The 22,500-nt window shown below is 42.8% G+C and overlaps 1 protein-coding gene across 1 annotated transcript in view; it reads left to right on the top strand.

Annotated features, from left to right (window-relative positions):
* egf (epidermal growth factor) overlaps positions 1 to 22,500 on the top strand; it is a 35,281-nt gene that overhangs the window by 2,221 nt on the left and 10,560 nt on the right. The window contains exons 2-15 of the mRNA XM_076286617.1: positions 1,815 to 2,014; positions 3,720 to 3,901; positions 4,705 to 4,932; positions 5,221 to 5,426; positions 6,294 to 6,407; positions 8,490 to 8,612; positions 14,097 to 14,219; positions 14,447 to 14,572; positions 14,752 to 14,888; positions 15,134 to 15,282; positions 18,374 to 18,478; positions 18,947 to 19,170; positions 21,374 to 21,544; positions 22,388 to 22,500. The exon at positions 22,388 to 22,500 is cut by the window's right edge and continues 37 nt beyond it. Coding sequence (XP_076142732.1) covers positions 1,862 to 2,014; positions 3,720 to 3,901; positions 4,705 to 4,932; positions 5,221 to 5,426; positions 6,294 to 6,407; positions 8,490 to 8,612; positions 14,097 to 14,219; positions 14,447 to 14,572; positions 14,752 to 14,888; positions 15,134 to 15,282; positions 18,374 to 18,478; positions 18,947 to 19,170; positions 21,374 to 21,544; positions 22,388 to 22,500 — 2,154 coding nt within the window. The 5' untranslated portion in view covers positions 1,815 to 1,861. The remainder of the gene's footprint in view (positions 1 to 1,814; positions 2,015 to 3,719; positions 3,902 to 4,704; positions 4,933 to 5,220; positions 5,427 to 6,293; positions 6,408 to 8,489; positions 8,613 to 14,096; positions 14,220 to 14,446; positions 14,573 to 14,751; positions 14,889 to 15,133; positions 15,283 to 18,373; positions 18,479 to 18,946; positions 19,171 to 21,373; positions 21,545 to 22,387) is intronic.

The raw sequence follows: 22,500 nt of genomic DNA, 5'->3' as shown, positions 1-22,500 counted from the left end.
CCAAGCCCCCCAACTCAAACATTCCTCCTCCTCATCATCCTTTGCCATAGACACTGTCATCCATCACATCGCTGGGCTCAGTTGCTTGTGAAGACCTAAAAAGACCACAAACTTGATTAGCATATAATTGTCTCCATGGGCTAAAGGGATGTTAAGTCACAAAGCTGGGCAGCCATGCAGGGCATGTCCCACGAAACACAGTGACTATCAAGCATCCAAGTCAAAGAAGACTGAACATAGCAACAAGACTGAACATAGCAACAAGACTGAACATAGCAACTCTGGAACCTCTGGAAACACAGTGACTATCAAGCATCCACGTCAAAGAAGACTGAACATAGCAACAAGACTGAACATAGCAACAAGACTGAACATAGTAACTCTGGAACCTCTGCGCTACATTATCCTCTTTGATCCATGTTCCTTTCTCTCTCAACTCCCTCAAAAACCTGCTCTACACCCCAATTGCATCAATGGGACAAACAATCAACAATATTCTGATCCATTTCCAGTACACCAAGACAGGCTAAGAAAACGAAATATACTAAAAAGCACTACCCATGAATGATTGGCACATACGATTGATAGTGTCTGGAACACTTATGTACCTTCTTCTGCTGGGGACTTCATTCTCAGAGTCTTAGGGCCAAGAAATCGATTTAACAATTTAATCCAATAAAGGAATTTCACAAGCATACAGAGACCAGCAAACAGACACACACACACACACACACACACACACACACACACACACACACACCAACACACATGCCTCTGGGTCTATTTTAAGGTCAAAGTTAGTTGATGACTACTGAAGTGCAGAAAATGACTTTAATGTTAAACCGCTAGCTTCTAAGCATTTAGCTTAGCATAAGTCTCCAGAAGGTGACGAGGTGACAAACCATTAAAGAAATACAGAAAATGCTTACAAAACCAAGCAAACAAAGACAAACACAACCTAATCTAATAATCTAATATCATCTGCTACCCTAATCCCATAACTGCACCTACTACAGCTAATAACCTGATAACACAACATGACATACAATACATAAAACTACCATAACGTAACAAAGCAATACTCTGGTTGCTGACTTTCCTTCTCAGCTTCCTGAACTTGATGTGCTAAATAAAGTCTCAGTTTCTCCTTGTCTATGAGGTCATGACATTGCTGGGCCTCCGGGCTCCCCATACCTCAACCCCATTTAAGAGCAACCTCGCAGTCCTCTCAGGCTACAGAGGTCTTCCTCAGTAGGTCTTTCATCTCTCCTGTGGTTGCTTGGATACTCTAACTCCCTTGCTAATGGGCTGAATAGAGACAAGGATGCCTCATCATTAATTTCCCTCATGCTGAATGAGAACCTGTACAAAAGGCCATTGTGAGGTCCGATGTGAAGACCCACAAAGTCAGAGAGAGTTAGGACAAAAAATTACATAAAACTGTCAGACATTTTTTCTCTTCTCTGTCTGGGGCTTGGGGTGATCAGTTTGGCCTTTGACCATCAGAATATCATTCCTGATGTTGAGATATTTTGCCGTCACCAAGATATTGCTTAATCTTCATGGTAAAAAACACTTAAAAGGAAACTGTGACATGCATGCACATCTATTGCTACCAATGCCTGTGCTGTTTGCTCTAACAATTACAGAACAGAGCTGAGAAGTAAAGAAGTCAAATTACTGTTGAACAGAACTGTGAAGGCCTGGAGAGGTTTACTGGAATTGGACCTTTTGAAGCATGTGTGTTTACACACGGATGCCTGTCTGTCTGTCTATATGTCATGTACCATTTTATTTGATACCTCTTGCTGTAGGTCCGGAACCATTCCTCATCTTTGGATATGGGAACGCAATATTTCGCATGGACCTGGATGGGCTGGACCAGAAGCGTGTGGTAGCCAGAGCTGGAACGTTGGTGCACCTGGATTTCCACCTGCCTTCCGGAATGGTGTACTGGGCCAATGGACGAACTGGCATCATCAGCAGAGCTGCCATGGATGGGACAAAGAGACAAGTAAGCTTAGCTAATGTGTTCCCACACGTCTCGTCTGTTCTTAGCGCCCTTCACTTCTATTCAGCTCTCTTCATCATGCTTTTACATGTGGGCTGCTTTCCCAATGTCCAAGTATAAAAGGAGAGATTTGTTAATTTTCTGTCTGGGTACAAATTGGGTGCTATAGAAACCAAAACTGTGAGATCTGATACATTACTGAACTAGCATGACAATATATATAATGCAATACTCTGGATGCATGGCTATGTAGACAACTTTTTCACCAATGACTAGGTACAACATGGCATTATAATATTCGGCCAACGTGGACAGTATCCCTGTAGAAAATTACACAGTGATATGACAGACAGCTACGGAGCCTGGGCGGTGTCATTGCAAGATATTTTTGTATATCAAGAGAATGTGTGCTCATTTTATTAAATTGTGCGCTCATTTTACTATATTGTGGTCTCATTTTACTAGGTTGTGTGAACAATTTAGTATATTGTGTGCTCGTTTTACTACATAGTGCTCTCGTTTTAGTAAATTGTGGTGTCATTTTATTAGATTGTACGCTCAATTTAGTAAATCGTGCACACATTTTACCATATCATGCACCCAATTTACTAAATCGTGTGTTCATTTTACTAAATTGTGCTCTTATTTTAAAAAAATTAAAATGAGAGTACAATTTAGTAAAAAAGAGCGGAATATTTAGTGTGAATTATTTAGTAAATTGTGCTCACAATTAAGTAAAATGTGCACACAATTGACTAAATTGAGACCACAATTTAGTAAAATGAGCACACTATTTAATAAAATGAGCGCACAATTTCTGGATATGCACTTAAACATATCTTGTAATGACCTCTCTAGGGTTCCGTAGTCAGTGACTTACTTTAGGCTTCTTTGCTAAAGAGGCTCTCTTTCCTTGTTTCTTCTGCTTCTCAACTTCAGTGCTGTTATATGGCACATGTGTGTCTCTGCAGCGACCCTGTCCCTGCTGTCACTGACTGTAAATAAGTGGACAACCCCCCTGTGGCATCATCCATGGGGAGGGGGCGGTAATTTCAAAGGTGCTTCCAGGCTACAGCATCCCCAAATATACCCAAATAGACCCAAATATGAGTGTTAGAAAAAAATAGGTGGAAATTGATTGTGGACATATTGTTGCTATGATCACTACCCAACAGCCCATTTCAACAGCCCATTAAACAACTTCAAAAGTTAAGCAAGTTTTTTCAGTCTTGCATTTTTTCCTGTCTGCACTTTTTTGGGGCAGCCGTGGCCTACTGGTTAGCGCTTCAGACCTGTTACCGGAGGGTTGCCGGTTCGAACCCCGACCAGTAGGCACGGCCGAAGTGTCCTTGAGCAAGGCACCTAACCCCTCACTGCTCCCCAAGCACCGCTGTTGTTGCAGGCAGCTCACTGTGCTGGGATTACTGTGTGCTTCACCTCACTGTGTGCTGAGTGTGTTTCACTAATTCACGGATTGGGATAAATGCAGAGACCAAATTTCCCTCACCATAGATCAAAACCATAGATCAAAAGAGTATATATACTTATTCACAAAGCGCATTGTGATCATGTAGTCACATCATTCCATAGAAAAACAATTGAATTTGAGCACCTGGAGATGAAGAAAGAGTGTCTATGTGAACACCACCTAAGTCTATAATTTCCCATCTCTCTCCCTTTCCCTCTCTCTGTCTCTCTCTGTCTGTAGAAGCTTCTTGTTGCAGAGAAAGGCATATCAGGCTTGGCGGTGGACTGGATTCACAATGTTCTCCTGTGGACCAATCAGAAGACTGGAACCATTCACATGGCCAGCCTAGATGGCAAAGACGAGCGGACCCTTCTAAGACAGCTGTCCCTGCCCAGCAGCATAGTTACGGACCCAAATGAGCGGTAAATCTGCCTTTTCGGCCTTTCCTCTAGTCTCAGGCTCGTTACAATGCAGACTCCCCCTCTAGATTCTCTCATTCCACTCTGATTCCTGAATTCATCTGACTCACTCTCTAGATTCTCTCATTCCACTCTGATTCCTGAGTTCATCTGACTCCCACCTTGTCACATGAGTGTGACTCAGCTATAACCCGGGGTCATTCTTAAGTCCTGTCTCACAAACACACAGCTCACATCTCTGCTCATGACTACAATATCACCCATTTTCCCCCCTTCAGGCTTAAGTGACTGTGTTGGCGGCCATCTTGTTTTCCCTCCCAGATGCTATAATGCTTGGTGCCTCAGACAGTCACATTCCTTCAGACATGGCTGGCACTTGGGTGCTAGATCTGCTCCAGTGCTCCTCACATACCGGCAGCAGAGAGGGGCCAGACTGGTACTGCCCTCCCAGCCCAATCAAAGGGCCTCTGTGAGCAGCACAAGCCCCTGACACGCCAGCGGCCATTTTGATTCCATGTCAAAACATTTGCTTTTTACTGACAGCTTAAAACTGATGGCTTGTGTGCAAACTTCACGTCACTCTTCTCTCATATTTTGGAAAACCTGCACCCAGGTTAGAGGTGAAGAATAACTGCAAGAATAACACAATCAGCAGATACTGTTTTTAGTGATCTGCCTGTCTAGACATTTCTTTCAGAAAATACTGAATAGTTCTCTGGAAACCATTGTTGTCCTGTCTCACTGCAGGTGTGAAGACTTGACTGTGAATTCTGCAGCACTGAGAATGTTTTCCTCACTTCCTCCAGATTTATATTTTGGCTGTCAGATGGAGTGACGCCAAGCATCCAGCGCACGGACGCAAACGGGGAGACGGGCACAACGGTTCTGAAGATCCCAGACCGACTGGAGACGCTGAGCATAGATTACTCGGACCGAAGGCTGTTCTGGATCCAGCAGGGCTTAGAGAACCACAGGGCCATCGGGTCATGTGACTACAATGGAAATGTCATCAATGTCTTCAACCAGGCCTTACAGTGAGTAACTAAAAACTGTCAGTACATTTGCAGTCCATGTTCAGTTCAGTTATCCACTAGATGGATGGATGGATGGATGGATGGGAGGACAGATAAATTAATCATGAATTAATTCATGTATCAATGAAAAGGTGAATGGATGAATGCGCAAATTAACTTTCACTCAGTTTGCCTCTTCCAAGTCACAGATTGTATGTCACTATTGTGTTTCACTGTATACAGTGGACAGCAGGCGAGTTTTAATGCTATTGAAAGAAGACCTTGCCTGTTTTTGTTTTGACTCTGTAGATCGAAGACTCTCAGGATGTCTGTGTTCCTGGACTATGTGTACATCACAGAATCAACATCACAAAATATCATAAGACTGGACAAGTACACAGGGGGTGCTCCAGAGACAGTTAACTCCAAACACCTGTTCCACCCCCCTGGAGATATCCGAGTGGTACATCCCCTCCAACAACCAGTGGTGGAGAATGTGGTTTACCCCTCTCCAGGTCAGTGGTCTGTCTCCTGCTGATAGAATCAGCTCATTGTTCCCTCTATGCACTTGCAGGCAGCATATCAAAATGTTATGAAGATAACAAAAAGCAGTTCACCACAGCAGATTGCCACAAACAATGTCTTTCACTGGTGCCCATTCTTCCTTTTCATCTCTCCATCTATGCACTCCCCCCACACACAACGCACACAGATGACCATCCTTCCTTTTCACCTCTCCATCTATCCTGATTCCTCATTACAGCATTGAACATTTTTTTAACACATCTCTATGTCCAGATCAGTTTCATTTTAATTGTTCAATGCCAGGAGAGTCACCAATGGCCATGATTTAGCCTATTTTTATTTTATTCTTTTTGTGTGTGTTTTATAAATTGCTTTGTGAATTGTCTGTTACATTTTATTATTATTTGTTGGCCTATAGCCTAATTATTTAAAATAAGTGTGCTGGGTTACGGGTATGCTGGCAAGTCATGCTATGTCCAGCACCTGGATTTTTTAATTTTTTTATTATGCCAATTTGTTAATTTGTTAATGTTCATGTCTGTCTGTGCTAGGTTTGGGTACGCTGGGGTACATTTTTTGTTTTGTTTTACTGTTTATTAGGCCTATTTGTTAATTTGTTAATGTTCATGTGTGTCTGTGCTAGGTTTGGGTACGCTGGTGAGTCACGCCGCTCCGTCCAGCTCCTAATGGTTTTAGTTTGATTCTCTTAGTTTGGAAACTCAGGGCACAACGGTTGATGATTATTCAGGAATTTGGCATTATGCTGTGATGTTAGGTAGAGTTCAATTCTCAGCCGTTGGTTGTGCAGTAATGTTGAGGTGTAGTTTGGTTATTGTGTGTGTTGGTGCTGTGTCCAGGGTGTGATGAGCGTGCGGGGAGCTGTGTGAGGGTGTGCTCTGGCCACGGGCACACGGGACAGTGCCAGTGCAGAGATGGCTTCGCCCTCAGTAAACATGGCAACATCTGCGAAGGTATGTGCATCTCACCATTTTGCCCTCAGCAAACAGGGCAACCTCATGTGAACGTCTGTGTATCTTAACCATTTCGCCCTTGGCAAGTTCTGTGAAGGTATGCGTCTTTCCATTTTGCCCTCAGTAAACATGGCAACTTCTGTAGCTTATATGTCTTTCCATTTCCCCCTAATTACCTTTAGCACTCGACCTTCGACCTTGTAGCCGTGGTGATATCCTTTACCAACCAGTTCTAGTTCTAGCCTACTATATTAAGGTGGGCTGGTAGAAATATTGGGTGGGCAACATAGCAAAGTGTGTGTGTGTGTGTGTGTGCATGTGTGTATGTGCATGTGTGTATGTGTCTGTTTGTGTGTGTGTGGGTGTGAGTGTTTGTGTGTGTGTGCATGCATGTGTGTGCAAATATTGGTGGTTTTCCTGCACATGTGGCAACATGACAACATGAACTGTGTGTGTGTGCGTGTGTGTGTGTATGTGTCTGTTTGTGTGTGTGTGTGTGGGGTGTGTGTGTGTTTCTGTGTGTGCGTGCATGCCTGTGTGTGCGACCATTGGTGGTTCACATGCACAAGTGGCAACATGACAACATGAACTGACAACATGAACTGTGTGTGTGTGTGTGTGTGTGTGTGTGAGTGGGTGTACGTGTGTGTATGTGTGTGTGTCTGTTTGTGTGTGTGTGGGGGTGGGTGTGTTTCTGTATGTGCGTGAATGCATATGTGTGCGAACATTGGTGGTTCACACATACAAGTGGCAACATGAACTGACAACATGTACTGTGTGTGTGTGTGTGTGTGTGTGTGTGTGTGTGTGTGTGTGTCTGTGAGTGGGTGTCCATGTGTGTGTACTGTAGGCTATTTGTGTCTGTTTGTGTGTGTGTGTGTGTGTGCTTCTGTGTGTGCATGCATGCATGTGCGTGGGAACATTGGTGGTAAGTTGTAGGAGTGTGTGTAAGGACATGTATTTTATCTCCTGGATGAAAATTATACTCTTTCCCATTCATTTCCTATGGCGGTCATTTTTGACCGTGAACAAAAAAAGTGTTTCTACGTTGAATAAATCACTCAAAATTCAAAGAAAGTAGTCACAATAAATTCTATGTGTTCAAAAGCCTTTTGTGAAGGATATCATAAGATCTTGAGGCAATCTGATAAAAAATGCCATATTTATGGTACAGGGAATGTGTAAATCGGTCATTTTTGACCGGAACAGTGTTAGAAGGTTAAAGAGTCGCAGTTCGGCCTTATCAGCAATTTGAAGCTCGGCACTACAGTGACATTTTTAACATCTGTTAAATAGCCTAATTATGTGGACTTTTTGGATTCATTTTTCATTACATTAAACCAAGGCTACACAGAAAAATATGCAAAAATATATATTCCAAATAAAACTTTTTACAATTTGCAGTTATTTACAACTGCTTACACACAATGTCAAAGCTCTTTCTAAATTGTAATTGTATTTAACCAAGCTTGTCTGGCCCACATCTGGGCACAGCTATGTACCAGCTGGCTACCCTTACACTCAACGCCACATCTACATCCAAACTGGGTTTGAGGCTGCACACTGCACAGATGCCCAACTGAAAAACCTGTCCATGAAAAAAATAATTTTGGGCCAAGCGCACAATGTTTGGGTGGGCCTAGCCAACCCTTGCCCCTGCCTAGAGATGGCTCTGTTACCAACACCACTCCCACTCATGTCATATTGCGTAAATGTTACTCATGAGTAAAAGGGTTTCTATGACAGAGAGAGTGATGCTTTATGAAGGGGAGATGTCATTATTATAATGTGTGTGTGTGTGTGTGTGTGTGTGTGTGTGTGTGTGTGTGTGTGTGTGTGTGTGTGTGTGTGTGTGTGTGTGTTGTGATTACGATCTGGCGGACAGTGACCTGTTTCTCATGATTTCTCATGATAAAAGTGGTAAAAAGTATTTTCAGGACACACAAATAATATTTGGAATAGCTAAAGCACTAATGTACGGCACACACTGCATTTACCATTTACAATAACCCATTTTCAGGATATATTGAAAATTGAAAATACTCATGAGTATCTATATGTGTGTGTGTGTGTGTGTTTCAGATGTAAACGAGTGCGCCCTCTGGACCCACGGATGCTCCCTAGGCTGTGAGAACGTTCCAGGCTCCTACTTTTGCACCTGTCCCCATGGATACCTCCTGCTACCCGACCTGAAGACTTGTCACGGTGAGGCCTCTGAGGTCACAACACTGTCCTTTAGGTTCAAGGTCACACTACCTCAGTGGAGATATTTCCACCATTAGAACAGGTGGGAACTTGGCTTCAGTAGTGAGTGGAATGATAGCGCCACTGCCACTGAGTAATGTACTGTACAGAACAGACTGGAGTCGGATGAACAAGTCTCGTAAGATCATTTGATCGAGTGAGTTGTGAAGTGGTTGCACAACTTTGCCGAATGTTTAATCTCCAACCAAAACAAGTGCTTTACTCTTCTCAGACTCAACAACAAACAAACAAGTAGACCGAGACAAATACTATCTCTCTCTCTCTTTTCTCTATCTATCTATCTATCTATCTATCTATCTATCTATCTATTTATTTTTGTATTATTTGCTCATAGCTACAATAAGATATGAAACATCTTCTCTCACTGAGATTAATGTATTTTATGTATGGTCCCTAACACAAATAAATCAAATCAATCAATCAATCAATCAATCAATCAATCTCTCTTTCTCTCTCTCTCCCTCTCTCTAACTCTGTCGGACTCTCGGCCTCACTCTGTCTTACACAAACAAACACCTACACACGGGGCTGATCTGTGTCCATAAGGTGTCTGGGGAAAGGGCATGTCTGAGCTGGTTTAGAGGTCCACAACTCTGACCCTGCGTCCAGTCCTACAAGGTCAGACCTGGTCCAAGCAGATTAAGAGCAAAGGGTGGACATGGATGTACAGGATTGGCATGGGCACGATTACAAATAAAAATAAAGATCTGCACACTGTTAGACCCTCCCATACACTTTATCCTGTAACAATATAAAGACACAGTCATTATGTGTCTTTATATTCTTGTCTTGCCTTGTGATATGATTTTACCATGCCTGACGAAGATCTTTTAAGATTGAAACACTGCGGAATAAAGTGTATGGGATTGTCTAACACTGTGCAGATATTTCGTTTGATTTTCATCTTCAGTTCAGTTTTGAGTGAGCACCAGAAAAATAAAAATGTGGATGTGCGTGCCCTTTTGTTCCATGATTAGAAAAAAGACCAAAGGCTGGGTATGTACAGAGAGAAGGACAAAGATAGAAAGAGAGGTGGCTGAACTGTAGAGCAGTAACACAATGAGAGTGGAATAATTAGAGAGATGAGGAAGAGAGTGAGAGAAAGAGAGAGAAAGAGAGAAAGAGAGAGATGAGGAAGAGAGAGAAAAAAAGAGAGAGAGAAAGAGAGTGAGATAAAGAGAGAGAGACAGATGAGGAAGAGAGTGAGAGAAAGATGATGCTGGTGTGACAATGCTGGTGATGATGATGCAGAAGATGCTGGTCAGAGCAGAGCTTTGTCTTCTCCTCTAAGTGCTATTTGGAGGAGACATCTTCTCTTCACAAGTCTTACTATGTCCGACTTGCACTCAGTTTGAATCCTCTCCTTTTACATCAACTGCACAGCCACAGACCTCCATCTTCTCCATTCAGACCTATCTTGATAGGCACGGGGGTGTTGCATCTTTTCCTCTTCCAGTTCACACAGGACACATACTCATATGCACGCATGCGCACTGCATGCACACACACACACACACACACACACACACACACAGCTCACCTGCCTCTCTCTCTCTCTCTCTCTCTCTCTCTCTCTCTCTCTCTCTCTCTCTTGTCTTGCATTCCTCTTCCGAATATAGGATTATGGCAGTGACATCCGTTAGGGTTTTGACCCAGCTCAGGGTAAGAAGCTTGCTCCTGCTCACCCTGCTGACTTTGTCCACACTGCACAACCCCCCCACCCCCACCCCACCCCACCCCACCCCACCCCACCCCACGCTTCCGCAGGCACAATATGCAGAGCAAACTGGAACCGAACATAAAGAGCAAACCTGGGGGTTTCCACTAAAGCCTTTTCTGGGCTGGCACAATCAGCTCTCCATTTAACTTGTGTTTTTTTTAAAACACTCACAACATCATGATGTCTTAAAGGAACATGCCAACTTTGCCATCTAGTTGGATAAGAGGATACATAACCTTCTCTTCTCTGTGTGTGCTATAACCCATTTTGACACCGTTTGAAGCCTAGCTTCGCATAATTCCCTGGAAGTGGTTTGTTCCAGTTAGCCTATAGCTCCTTTTTAATGTTCATTTAGCATTGCACAGTCAAAATGTAGAAAACGAAGGGACTGCACTCAAGGGCAGTATGATATCAAAAATGTAATCAAATGTGCTGAAAGGCCATGAAACAAAAGGTAACAAACATTTCGGGCCTCATTAGTGTTCTCAGTTTAAAAAACGTCACCAGGCTGCTGAGGCCTCTTATAGGTTCCTGCACCAATCACCCAATGAACGTAAGTGAACACTAAGTCAGTGTGCGTAGTCCATAGTCCAGGTGGACATATACAAATACAATACCCCAAAAGATACCCAACATCAATAATGTCATAAACATTATATAGACATTGTCAATAGCAAATGTTATAGGCTAAACTGCAAAAATACAGGTCAGAATTATCTTTGTCTTTATCCTAATCGATAGTTCTTCATCATGTCATTGGTGAATTCTATAATCACAAAAAGCAAGTTAAGACAAATTCATCATTCGTACCCCTAGGCTGAAGAGTTTTAAGGGTGAAGATCCAAAAACATTCCATTTGTAAAAGTTTTCTTTCTGTGTCCCCCCCTCTATGTGCAGGTTTGATGTTTGATATGCTCAATAACTGTTAAAGTAAGGGAGGATTTAGCATTGCTAACAGATTTGACATATTTGGATAACGCAATTAATATAATACAGCCCTGGATAATTGGGCTGTGTGTTGTTTGTGTACAAGATGTCATAATCAGAAACAGTCAAAACCTCATACTGCACATAACAGAGAGCTAGAGAAACAGCAGAAGTGGGGTGTTTGGTCTCACAAGAATTCATCAGCATTATTACATTGATCAATACATCAGCAGTATTACATGAATCAATACATCAGCATTATTACATTGATCAATACATCAGCATTATTACATTAATCAATACATCAGCATTATTACATTGATCAATACATTAGCATTATTACATTAATCAATACATCAGCATTATTACATTGATCAATACATCAGCATTATCACATTAATCAATACATCAGCATTATTACATTGATCAATACATCAGCATTATTACATTGATCAATACATGAAGGGTTCAGATGCAAAAGCCTCTAAATGCCACCTACGTCAAAAATGGGATAAAGATGGTGAGTGAATGCTCTCCTCACATAGTATACGTTAATCAAATAATTTAACTTCAAAACCCACTAAATAACACTCTCTTCCTGGTCTGAAATATCGATTTCTATGCAAAAACCTATAGGAACCGGATTTTAAATGCTCATTTAAAAGAAATGTGGTCAGACGGATTTAGAGGGTTTTGCATCTGAACTCTTCACATGGTTTTAAGACTGTGCTCCACTGCTTCCCATATAATAGGCTACTGGACAACACCTTGGACTGGCACCACCCCCATTCCCCAATCCCGACTATGCACTTAGTTACAAAGTTATGGCTTTATTAACTGTGCCATATTATTGTCAGTGAAAGGGAGAGACACATGTGTTTTTAGTCCACAGAGTGGAAAATGTTTGAGCACATGTATTGGGTCTTATCTAACTCACACAGATTTAGCAAAGAGCCGTAAACTGCCATGAACAACCATGTTCGTGTTTTGGAGTTAGCGTTTGTTTTGAGGATGAGAAGTTCAGTCGAGGGTAAGCCGCCCCAAGTGGTGTGCAATGGCTGATAAAATAGACGGGAGATTCCAGGTTTCCACCTTCGGTGCCACTCTTTAAATAGATCACTGGCCAGGTCAACTTGTCAAGAAATGTCTCTTCCCACACACATTTGTTACTCGTGTGGAAAAAAAAAATAGCCTGACAATTGTCCATGTGTGAGTTGGGGAAAACACAACAGCAGGAAACAGAGCCTCAGTGTTGGAATCATGTGGTGATCTGGATTGACGTGGATTGTCGAAAGCAGCCGGGCTGACCCCGCGGTGAATGTGATGTCCTGACTAGTTCTCTTAGCTAAACACGCCAGGCATAATGCAGAGCGACTGAAGCAGGGCTTGGCACTCCCCTCTCCCACTGCTGATGTTCTTCCAGCATGGCTGTGAGGACACCACCCTATACATTATCACGATCTCTGGGTTACTTAGGGTTACCTGACCTGGTCGCTAGGTTACCCGAGGAGTTGAGATGAGGACGGCAGAACAGAGTAGTTAGATGGAATCTCTCGAGGAATCGGCTCAGGTCCTGTCCCCACCAGAGTTGGCCGAGTCAGTTGGTCCATAGCTGTCACTCAACAACCATTTGCTGAGGGAATTCTCAAAATGTTGTGGATCAAATTGCAGGAATTCAAGAGAATTGTCAACCCACCGGGGTCCTGTGAGGGGTTTGTTGTGATTGTCGGGGTCAGAATTTGAATTTGTTTGTTGTGGCTATTGTCAAAACTTGACAATACACTGACTACCCACTGTCAGAACGAAATATGGTGAAGCAGCATTTGCTACTGCTACTATGCAGTTCAGCTCAGGAACCAACTTCAGGACCTACAGTAAGAAAATGCTCCAGCTGCTACCTGTTTTAAATTCAGACTCAAGGCAAGACTCTTGTCTGATTACACAGAGATATTTTAAATTGCACTCTGTGTTTTATTGGTTTTATTTATGATTTTATATTTTCTTAAAGGTGCTCTAAGCGATGCTGGGTAACGTCACTTCTGTTGACTTTCAAACAAAACAGAGAGCTAGCTCGCTTCCTCCCCCTCCCTCCCGTGCTGCTCCCGTGCAATTAAAACTCTCCTAAACGCGCATCTCGTCTGTGATTTGCTGGAACAGTTTGTTATGTTTTTATGGGCTAGGTTTGCCCAGGTTGTTTTTGTTGCCGTTTTTGGAGCCTGGGCTGTCCACAGAGATCGCGTTTTTTTACAGTGTATTCAGGACACAGACAGCTAGCGGTTGGTTAGGTGATGTTTTCAGTAGGCCTAAGTGACATAAAATGTTTTAGCCTAAAAAACGTGTGGCATCGCTTAGAGCACCTTTAACACATTTTGTTTTACTACTTTTATTCCATTCTATTTTATTTTATTCTATTTATATTATTTATGCCTTTTTTATTCTTAATTACATGCACTCAGGACTATCTATTTTATGACCTTTTATGACATATCTATTTTATGCTCTTTTTTATGTTGGATGATATAGCAACTTATGTATTTTTATTTCTTTTATATTTTTCAATTTCTCATATTTCCACATTTCTATTTTCCCTTTTAGTGTATTTTTATTTTCCTTTTCAAGATGTGTATGTGTCCATTGTATATGATCTCTGGTCTCGGATGATGTGAAGCCTTGAGTAATGCGCTATACAAATAAAGATGTCTTGCCTTGCCTTGAGATGAAACCTTTTGAACTTTGAACCTTGACTTCAGATTTGACCCCTGTACCTTTCTCATCAGAGCGGACGCCGTGTGTGGAGAACGCTACACTGTGTGAGTACGACTGTGTACACACACAGAAGGGAGATGTGTGTGTATGCCCAGAGGGGTCTCTCCTGCAGCCCGATGGACACTCCTGTTCAGGTGTGTTCAGTGACAATGTGTGTGTGTGTGTGTGTGTGTGGTGATATATGTGTGTGTGTGTGTGGGGGGGGGGGGGGTATGTGTGTGTGTGTTTAGTTTGAGTATATGGTTTGGGTATATGTCTGTGGGGATGTGTGTGTGTGTGTGTGTGTTTGTGTGTGTGTGTGTGTATGGCAGTTTGTTGTAGTAGCTCATACTGTCCCCTATACTCAACTCTGATTTCCCAGGATGCACTGCTGCTGACAGAGGTGGGTGTAGTCAGGTGTGTGTGCCTCTCGGAGCAGGCCGCTGGGAGTGTGAGTGCGCACCTGGATACAAGCTGCAGCCAGACGGGAGACGCTGCACTGCCACAGGTGGTGCTTACATACACACACACACACACACACACTCTCTCTCTCTCTCTCTCTCTCTCTCTCTCACACACACACACACATTCACACACATACACAAAGACACACTCACACACACACACACACACACACACAAAGACACAGCTCTGGCCTTTCCTGATGTTCTCCCATCTCTGTTCCAGGTCCTCCTCCTTACCTGCTCTTCGCTAACCTGGTGGACATCCAACAGCTGAAGACAGACGGAACCGAATCTAGGAAGGTCGTAGAAGAACCCGGAGGAACCATCATTGCCCTGGACTATGACCCTGTAGAGAGCAAGGTGTGTGTGTGTGTGTGTGTGTGTGTGTTTGTGTGAGTGTGTGTGTGTGTGTTTGTTTGAAGTGCAATGCTTCCTGAAAGTGTTCAGTGGTAGAATCCTCTCAGGAAGTGACAAGATTCACACTGCCCTCTAGTGGCAATGTGATGTACAAGTGATCAGAATGTGGATGGTGTATAGGTGTGTGTGTGTGTGTGTGCGTGTGTGTTTGCTCATGAGTGTATTCCCATCTCTCTACCCTCTCTCAGGTGTATTTCTCCAGCATGGCCCAGGGTCAGATAGAGAGGGCAGATCTGACCGGCGGTGCCCGAGAGGTAGTGGTGTCTTCTGGGGTGGACTCCGCCGAGGGGCTGGCCGTGGACTGGATGAACCGCAAGCTCTACTGGACCGACAGAGGGTCAGTTCAGCACTCACACACAACTTAGCTCTGTTCGAGATATGGCAGATAATAATTGCATGACTTTCATTTACAAATTTAAATTATTACTTTAATATTACTTTTCTATTAAATTCTAGTTTGCTACTCTTTTCCAGTTCATTCTGTATTATTATGACCGCCGCGCAGCGAAGCGGCGGTCATATAGGTTTAGTCAGAATTTTTTTTTTTTTTTTTTTTTTTTTCGCATGTCCAAATTTCCGTCAAGAATTCCCAGGACACTGAAAGACCGGGGTACACGAAACTTGGTGGGCATGTAACCCCACATGGATAGCATGGAACCATTGCTTTTCCTTTTGATCTGTAGCCCCCCCGCTGGACTGGACCCCCCGAAAGGAGGGTAGGGCAGACACAGTTTTCTGTAAATATTTTGAGAACCGTAGGGCCTAGGATGACCAATTTTTTGCGTTTGTTTGCCTCCAGGGGTCATGTAAACCCATTCCATATGCACACATGTGCATAAACAGATACACACGCACACACATACATTCACAGTAATCCTGCACACAGATACACATGCACACACACAGGCACATAAACAGGCAAACACACAAGCACATGCACATGCACGCACACACACCCACACACACATAAACATAAACATGTACACGCACACATGCACACAATTCAAGAATTTCTCAGAATTATGAACAGGCAAGATGGGGGTGGGGTTGTATAAAATGTATATTACATGTGAAATCGAAATCGATTATGAAATCGATGAACTAATCATGTTTTGGTACTTGTTGTCTAGCAGATACCAGTGAGAATTGAGTGTACATAATGCAATTCAGTGAGACAGTTAGAATCATATATGCCTTTCAGCGTGACTTATTTTTGTGGGAAACATGTGCTGGACTGGGCGGCGGTCATATTTTGTACCGCTCTGCGGTACATCTAGAAATTTAATTTTGGCTCTGTGTTGTGTCATTGTGATACATCTATGGTTATGGTTATGGATTTGGCAGATGCCTTTGTCCAAAGTGACACACAAATACAAAACAACATAATATTTAAAATTGAACAGGGAACAGATTAGAATGTTGGTCAAATATAATAAGGAGAATAGTAATAATAAACAACAATATCAATTCAATCAAGTTCAATGTTGAACAGGAATGTCTTTAGACCCCTCTTAAACGACCCAAAACTACCACAGGAACGGAGAGCACTGGGCAACTCAATCCACCAACCACTGAGGAATAGAGTCTTGAATTAGACCAGAGCCCGTCTACAGAGAGCCTTGCCACTCCGTATTAAATCCCATTGTACCGAATTTTGGATGCAGTTCCACCAGAGTTCCACTGGGGGCGATCGCCATGAGTGCAGAATGAATGGGAGTCAATGGCGCTAGACGGCTAAAATTGTCTCTTTCACCTGATTGTCGTTGACAAATCTCAGATTTGATTGTAGTTTGTATAATTTCAACATGGGTTATAGGTCAAAAGTTGAATGAACGAGTACTTATGTCCTTTTGATTTCTTACAGGTTGGGTCGTTGTTGCACATAACACGCTAGCATTGTGCTAATGAATGACGTCATTGACACATTTGAAAGGCTTTTAAGAACAATTAAGTGACTTTAAAAAATATAATACTCAACCAAGTGTATTTTCTTTGCCTCCCCTTTCGAATACAATACTCAAATTACTTGAAAAAAAATTATATCCCGAGAAAAGTGGATTTTGAGGGGTACAGCTCCATAGACCTCCATGCATTCTGCACTCGTGGACGAGCGCTCTCATAGACCTCTCCAGAATAAGTCCCGCCTCCGTAACTTCCGTATCCATCCAACTTCCGGGCGTGGATTGTCTATGGGGACTAACATGGCGTTTCGAAATATCATACCGGTAAAACATCTGTAGGTAGCGAAGTTGAAAAAGCTGGTGGGCAGATTGGCCTACACACTTCTGCCATATAGTTTCCACTGGATTTTTTGATTGTCGGTGCCGTTTAAGTAGTATACTATAGACTATACTACTCAAACGGCACCGAAAATCAAAAAATCCAGTGGAAACTAGATGGCAGAAGTGTGTAGGCCAATCTGCCCAGCAGCTTTTTCTACTTTGTCACCTACAGAGTTTGACAGGTACGATCTTTCAAAACGCCATGTTATTTCCCATAGACAATCCACGCCCGGAAGTTGGATGGATACGGAAGTTAGGAGGCGGGATATATTCTGGAGAGGTCTATGTGGAACCACAGAAGGAACTGCAACCAGTTCAGAAACCGGAAGTTTTCCGAGAGTGGCAGTTCTCCCCTTATTAGACATTCTCTGATTAGACCTAGTTTTATCAGTTTTTAACATCTAGTAATGTTTAATACTATTCTATTTGTTACATAATACAAAAGCAATATTTGACCCTAGTCACATAAGACTATGCTATGATATGCTGTAGCAAGATGCTGTGCTAATGTTATGCTATGGTATGATGTAGAAAGATGATGTGCTAATGTTATGCTATGGAGTGCTGTGTGAGAAGATGCTGTGCTAATGTTATGTTATGGAATGCTGTGTGAGAAGATGCTGTGCTAATGTTATGTTATGGAATGCTGTGTGAGAAGATGCTGTGCTAATGTTATGCTATGGTGTGCTGTGGGAAGATGCTGTGCTAATGTAATGTTATGGAATGCTGTGTGAGAAGATGCTGTGCTAATGTTATGCTATGGTGTGATGTAGGAAGATGCTGTGCTAATGTTATGCTATGGTATGATGTGGGAAGATGCTGTGCTAATGTTATGCTATGGTGTGCTGTGGGAAGATGCTGTGCTAATGTTATGCTATGGTGTGCTGTGGGAAGATGCTGTGCTAATGTTATGCTATGGAGTGCTGTGGGAAGATGCTGTGCTAATGTTATGCTATGGAGTGCTGTGGGAAGATGCTGTGCTAATGTTATGCTATGGTGTGCTGTGGGAAGATGCTGTGCTAATGTTATGCTATGGTCCAGTGTAGTCCAAGGCCGTGCTGCTATATGTAATATATTATAGCTAAATGCCGCTGGCTCCTGAAGCATCCCAGTGTGGCGGTCTTCATTGTGCTGTGTCTGCTGCAGGGGTCCCAGCATCTCCCGCTGTGGCCTGAACGGCCAGCACAGAGAGGTGCTCATAGACACGGACATCTACAAGCCCCGGGGCATCACTGTCCACCCCAAAGCCCAGTAAGGACTAGCATGCATGCATACACACACGTGTGCACACACACACACAGCACGCGCACATGCACAGAGGCACACCATCACAGGCTGGCTAGACAGCAGGGAACACGGAACAAGGAACAGGGATTAACATGGCTTCTAGAATCATGAGAGGAGTGCCAGTAGAGTTCTTCAGGCTCTTTTTCATGGTCATACTGAGAAACCTAAAATCGTGATCGTGAATGATATTCCAAATTCGGTCTTACAGTCTTTTACACATTTCTCATGATTATAGTGGTAAAAAGTGTTTTCAAGACACACAAAGAATATTTGGAATGACTAAAGCAGCACTGTTTCGAACATAACTTGATTGCATTTGCCATTTCTAATGACACATTGACAGAATTTGTTGAAAATACTCATGAGTATATCTATGTGTGTGTGTGTGTGTGTGTGTGTGTCTCTGTGTGTTTGTGTGTGTTTGTCCTTGAGGAAGCTGTTCTGGACAGACTTGGGCGGCCGTCCCTCTGTGGTGGCGTCGAGGCTGGACGGCGGTGGCCGTGTGCTGATCGCTCGTGAGGGTCTGCTGACCCCAAGCGGCCTGGCGCTAGACCAGCATGCCGAGCGGCTCTACTGGTGCGACCTGCAGAGAGGAGCCATAGAGTCAGCTGATCTGGACGGGGCCAACCGACACACACTGACCCAGACGCAAGTAGGTGAGGCTTCTGTGTCACACACACACACACACACACACACACACACACACACACACACACACACTCACACGCACACACACACGGACCACACACACATGGAGCAGCTAATCAGCATGTTCTTATCAGGTATCAGCAGAACACTGTGCTGGCCGTGTAGCTCATAGTTGTCCAGTGGAGTGAGGCAGAGCCATAAATGAGCCTCCATTTTATATATTACAACCCCATTTTGAAAAATGTTGGGACAATGTCATTGTCAATAAAATGTAATATGATAATTTCATTGTTTTTTGGAAACTATATGTTCATTTTGAATTTGATGCCATTAACTGTTAGCATGTCTCATAAAAGTTGGAACAGGGACATATTTACTGCTGTGTTGCATCTTTACAACAGTCTCTAAACATTTAGGAACTGTGAACACAATTTCTGGTGTTTTGGAAATTAAATGTTGTCCCATTCTTGAACTGAATTCTAGAATTTCAGCTGTGCAACAGTTTGAGGTCTTCATGTTTTCCATTTCATGGTGCTCCAGATCTGTCAGGTCTGGACTGCAGGCAGATCAATTTAACAGCTGGACTCTTCTACTATTGAGCCATGCTGTTGTAACATGGGCAGAATGCAGTTTGGCGTTGTCTTCCTGAAAGTATAAGGCCTTCCCTGAAAAATATTTTGTCTGGATGGCAGCCTATGTTGCTCCAATAGCTACATCATTCCAGATGTGCAGAAGACCCCTGTATGATGATGAACGCTGGCTTATGAACTGTAGGCTAATAACAAGTCCATAATTTCCAAAACAAATGTCAAATCTTGATTGGTCTGACCACAGGACAGTTGTCCACTTTACCTGTGCCCAGGCCCAGTGTGTGGACCAGGGCTACATAAGGATTCTTCTTTGCATGGTAGAGTTTTAACCTGTGTTAATAGATAATGTTTATCGGAGGTTTTCCTGAGCCCATGCAGTGATTTGCATTACAGAGAGAGGTCTGTTTAATGCACTGCTATTGGAGCAACAGAAGGATCATGGCCATTCAATATTGTTTTTCGGCCCTGTTCCCATGCAAAGATTTGGTAACACTTCATAATAACTGCACACAATTCATAATTTATTAAGCATTTGTGAACTATTAGTAAATGGCTTGTTGATCATTTGTAAAGTATTGCTAATACATTATTTCTCATCAGTAAAGCATTTGTACACACACTTACACATGGTGTGTGTTCATATTAAATAAGCCTATATCTAAAATATGTTTATAAATCATTTTAATACTTAATAAATCATTTGTTAATCATAATAATTTGTTGAAGACGTAATATTTCCATTATTTATCAGTTGTCACATGTACATAGGCACTAATGATTAGTTAAGATGTGAATACATGTTTTATAAACCACTTTCTAATAATAATTTATAAACATATACATGGACAAACAATGTATAACCATTTAAAAACCATGAATATAAATGGACAACCCATTTATAACTGTATGTACAAGTGCTTTACTAATGAGAAATAATGTATGAGCAATACTTTACAAAAGATGAACCAACCATTTACTAATAGTCTACAAATGCTTAATGATGAATTGTGTGTAGTTCCCAAAGATTTCTCTGGATTCTCTGAATATTTTCAGGATATAATGCCTTAAAATGCTATTTCTCTTATAGTGGTGTCAAATAGACTACCAGTGTACCATAACTGGTTTTCTCTCATATTGGTGTCGAATAGACTACCAGTGTACCAGCTGGTTTTCTGGTACACTGCTATATCACCAGGGCCACAATGGGTCCACAAGTGAAGTGCTCCGGAGCCACTGCATGGTAGCTAAGGAGCTGGGCTGAATGTGGGTTCAATTCCTGGCCAATGTGCCCTTGCCCCTTGATCAAGGCACTTAACCCTGAGTTGCTGTGGGGATGGTCCTTGTAATATAATTGACGTAAAGTCGCTTTGGATATAAGTGTCTGCTAAATGATAAAAACAAAAAAAAACGTTTTAGAAGACTGGTCTAATCTTTTTGAATGTACGCAACACTATGATGTCTAGTGTAGCCATTTTCATTGATTCTAGCAGAAGCTAATTGTTGCAGCAGGCGCTACGTAAACAGAATGCTTCAGTTACGTGTAGCATCCCTGTGAGGTGTAGTGGCTGTCCCTGTTGTGGAGGTGTTGGGTGTCAGTGACGTCTCATCTCCCCTCCTGCAGGTCACCCCTTCAGCCTGGCCGTGTTCGAGGACTCCGTCTGGGTGTCGGACTGGCAGGGGAACCAGCTCCTCCAGCTACAGAAGACTCGGGGGGCACATACACCTCAGCGCCTTGATGCCAACATCGTCCGGCCGGCAGGACTAGTCATCATACACCCCTTGGCCAAGCCTGGTGGGTGAATAACACAACACACCAACGTTGTTAAAAAGTTAAAGTAGCCAGGGCACCGTGGACAAAATGATTGATTTACTGTTTCATTGGTAAGAGGGATGAGCAATGACAATAACACAGTAAATCAGTCAATTATTCCAGTGTGGAATAGAGTTATAGTGTGCAGTGGTTATAGTGTGAGGTGGTTATAGTGTGGGGGTGGTTATAGTGTGGGGTGGTTATAGTGTGCAGTTGTTATAGTGTGGGGTGGTTATAGTCTGCAGTGGTTATAGTGTGGGGGTGGTTATAGTGTGGGGTGGTTATAGTGTGGGGTGGCTGTAGCGTGTGGTGACTACTGCTACGGATACTACCTGAAGTATCTGTGCACAGGGACATTTTGTCAAAGTCTTTTTAGGCAAGTCCCTCCACTCGGCAACCATATTGCAACACATTTTGGGCACTTATCGGGCATCTATTTCGGGCAGAACTTCATAACACCAACCTCGCTTCAGCTGCGAGATCACACTACACGATTGACACGATTTATTCACAACATACCACATGATTGGCACGATGTATTCACATGTCAACTTTTGGCGGCTGAAGGGGCAGAATATGTGTAGACGACTGCCATGTTTGTGTTAGGAACTAACCCCATTTATTTCTATGGGAGATACTTCTTCTTGTGTCTCTTCTTTTGTTTTTAAGTAAGTTATCTGAACATCACTCTAAAATTATACTTGCCCACTAAACTAAGGGCACGATCTGTCCAAGACATAACTACTTCCTGATTGGTCCAAGACATAAATACTTCCTGACTGGCCCAATGTCCATCCAGTGATGACACTACCTCTCTCTCCTCAGGGGCGGATATGTGTCTCCACCAGAATGGGGGTTGCACCCAGTTGTGTGATAGCAGGCTTGGATTGGCTCACTGCTCTTGTCACTCACAGTATATCCAATCAGCTGATGGCAAG

Source organism: Alosa pseudoharengus, unplaced genomic scaffold (genome assembly GCF_046254945.1).
Source record: "Alosa pseudoharengus isolate Yale_2024_CS ecotype anadromous, Long Island Sound unplaced genomic scaffold, YU_APseudo_1.1 YU_APseudo_1.1_scf_16, whole genome shotgun sequence".
In the NCBI taxonomy this organism is placed as follows: Eukaryota; Metazoa; Chordata; class Actinopteri; order Clupeiformes; family Clupeidae; genus Alosa; species Alosa pseudoharengus.
This window is presented reverse-complemented; position numbering and strand designations above follow the sequence as displayed.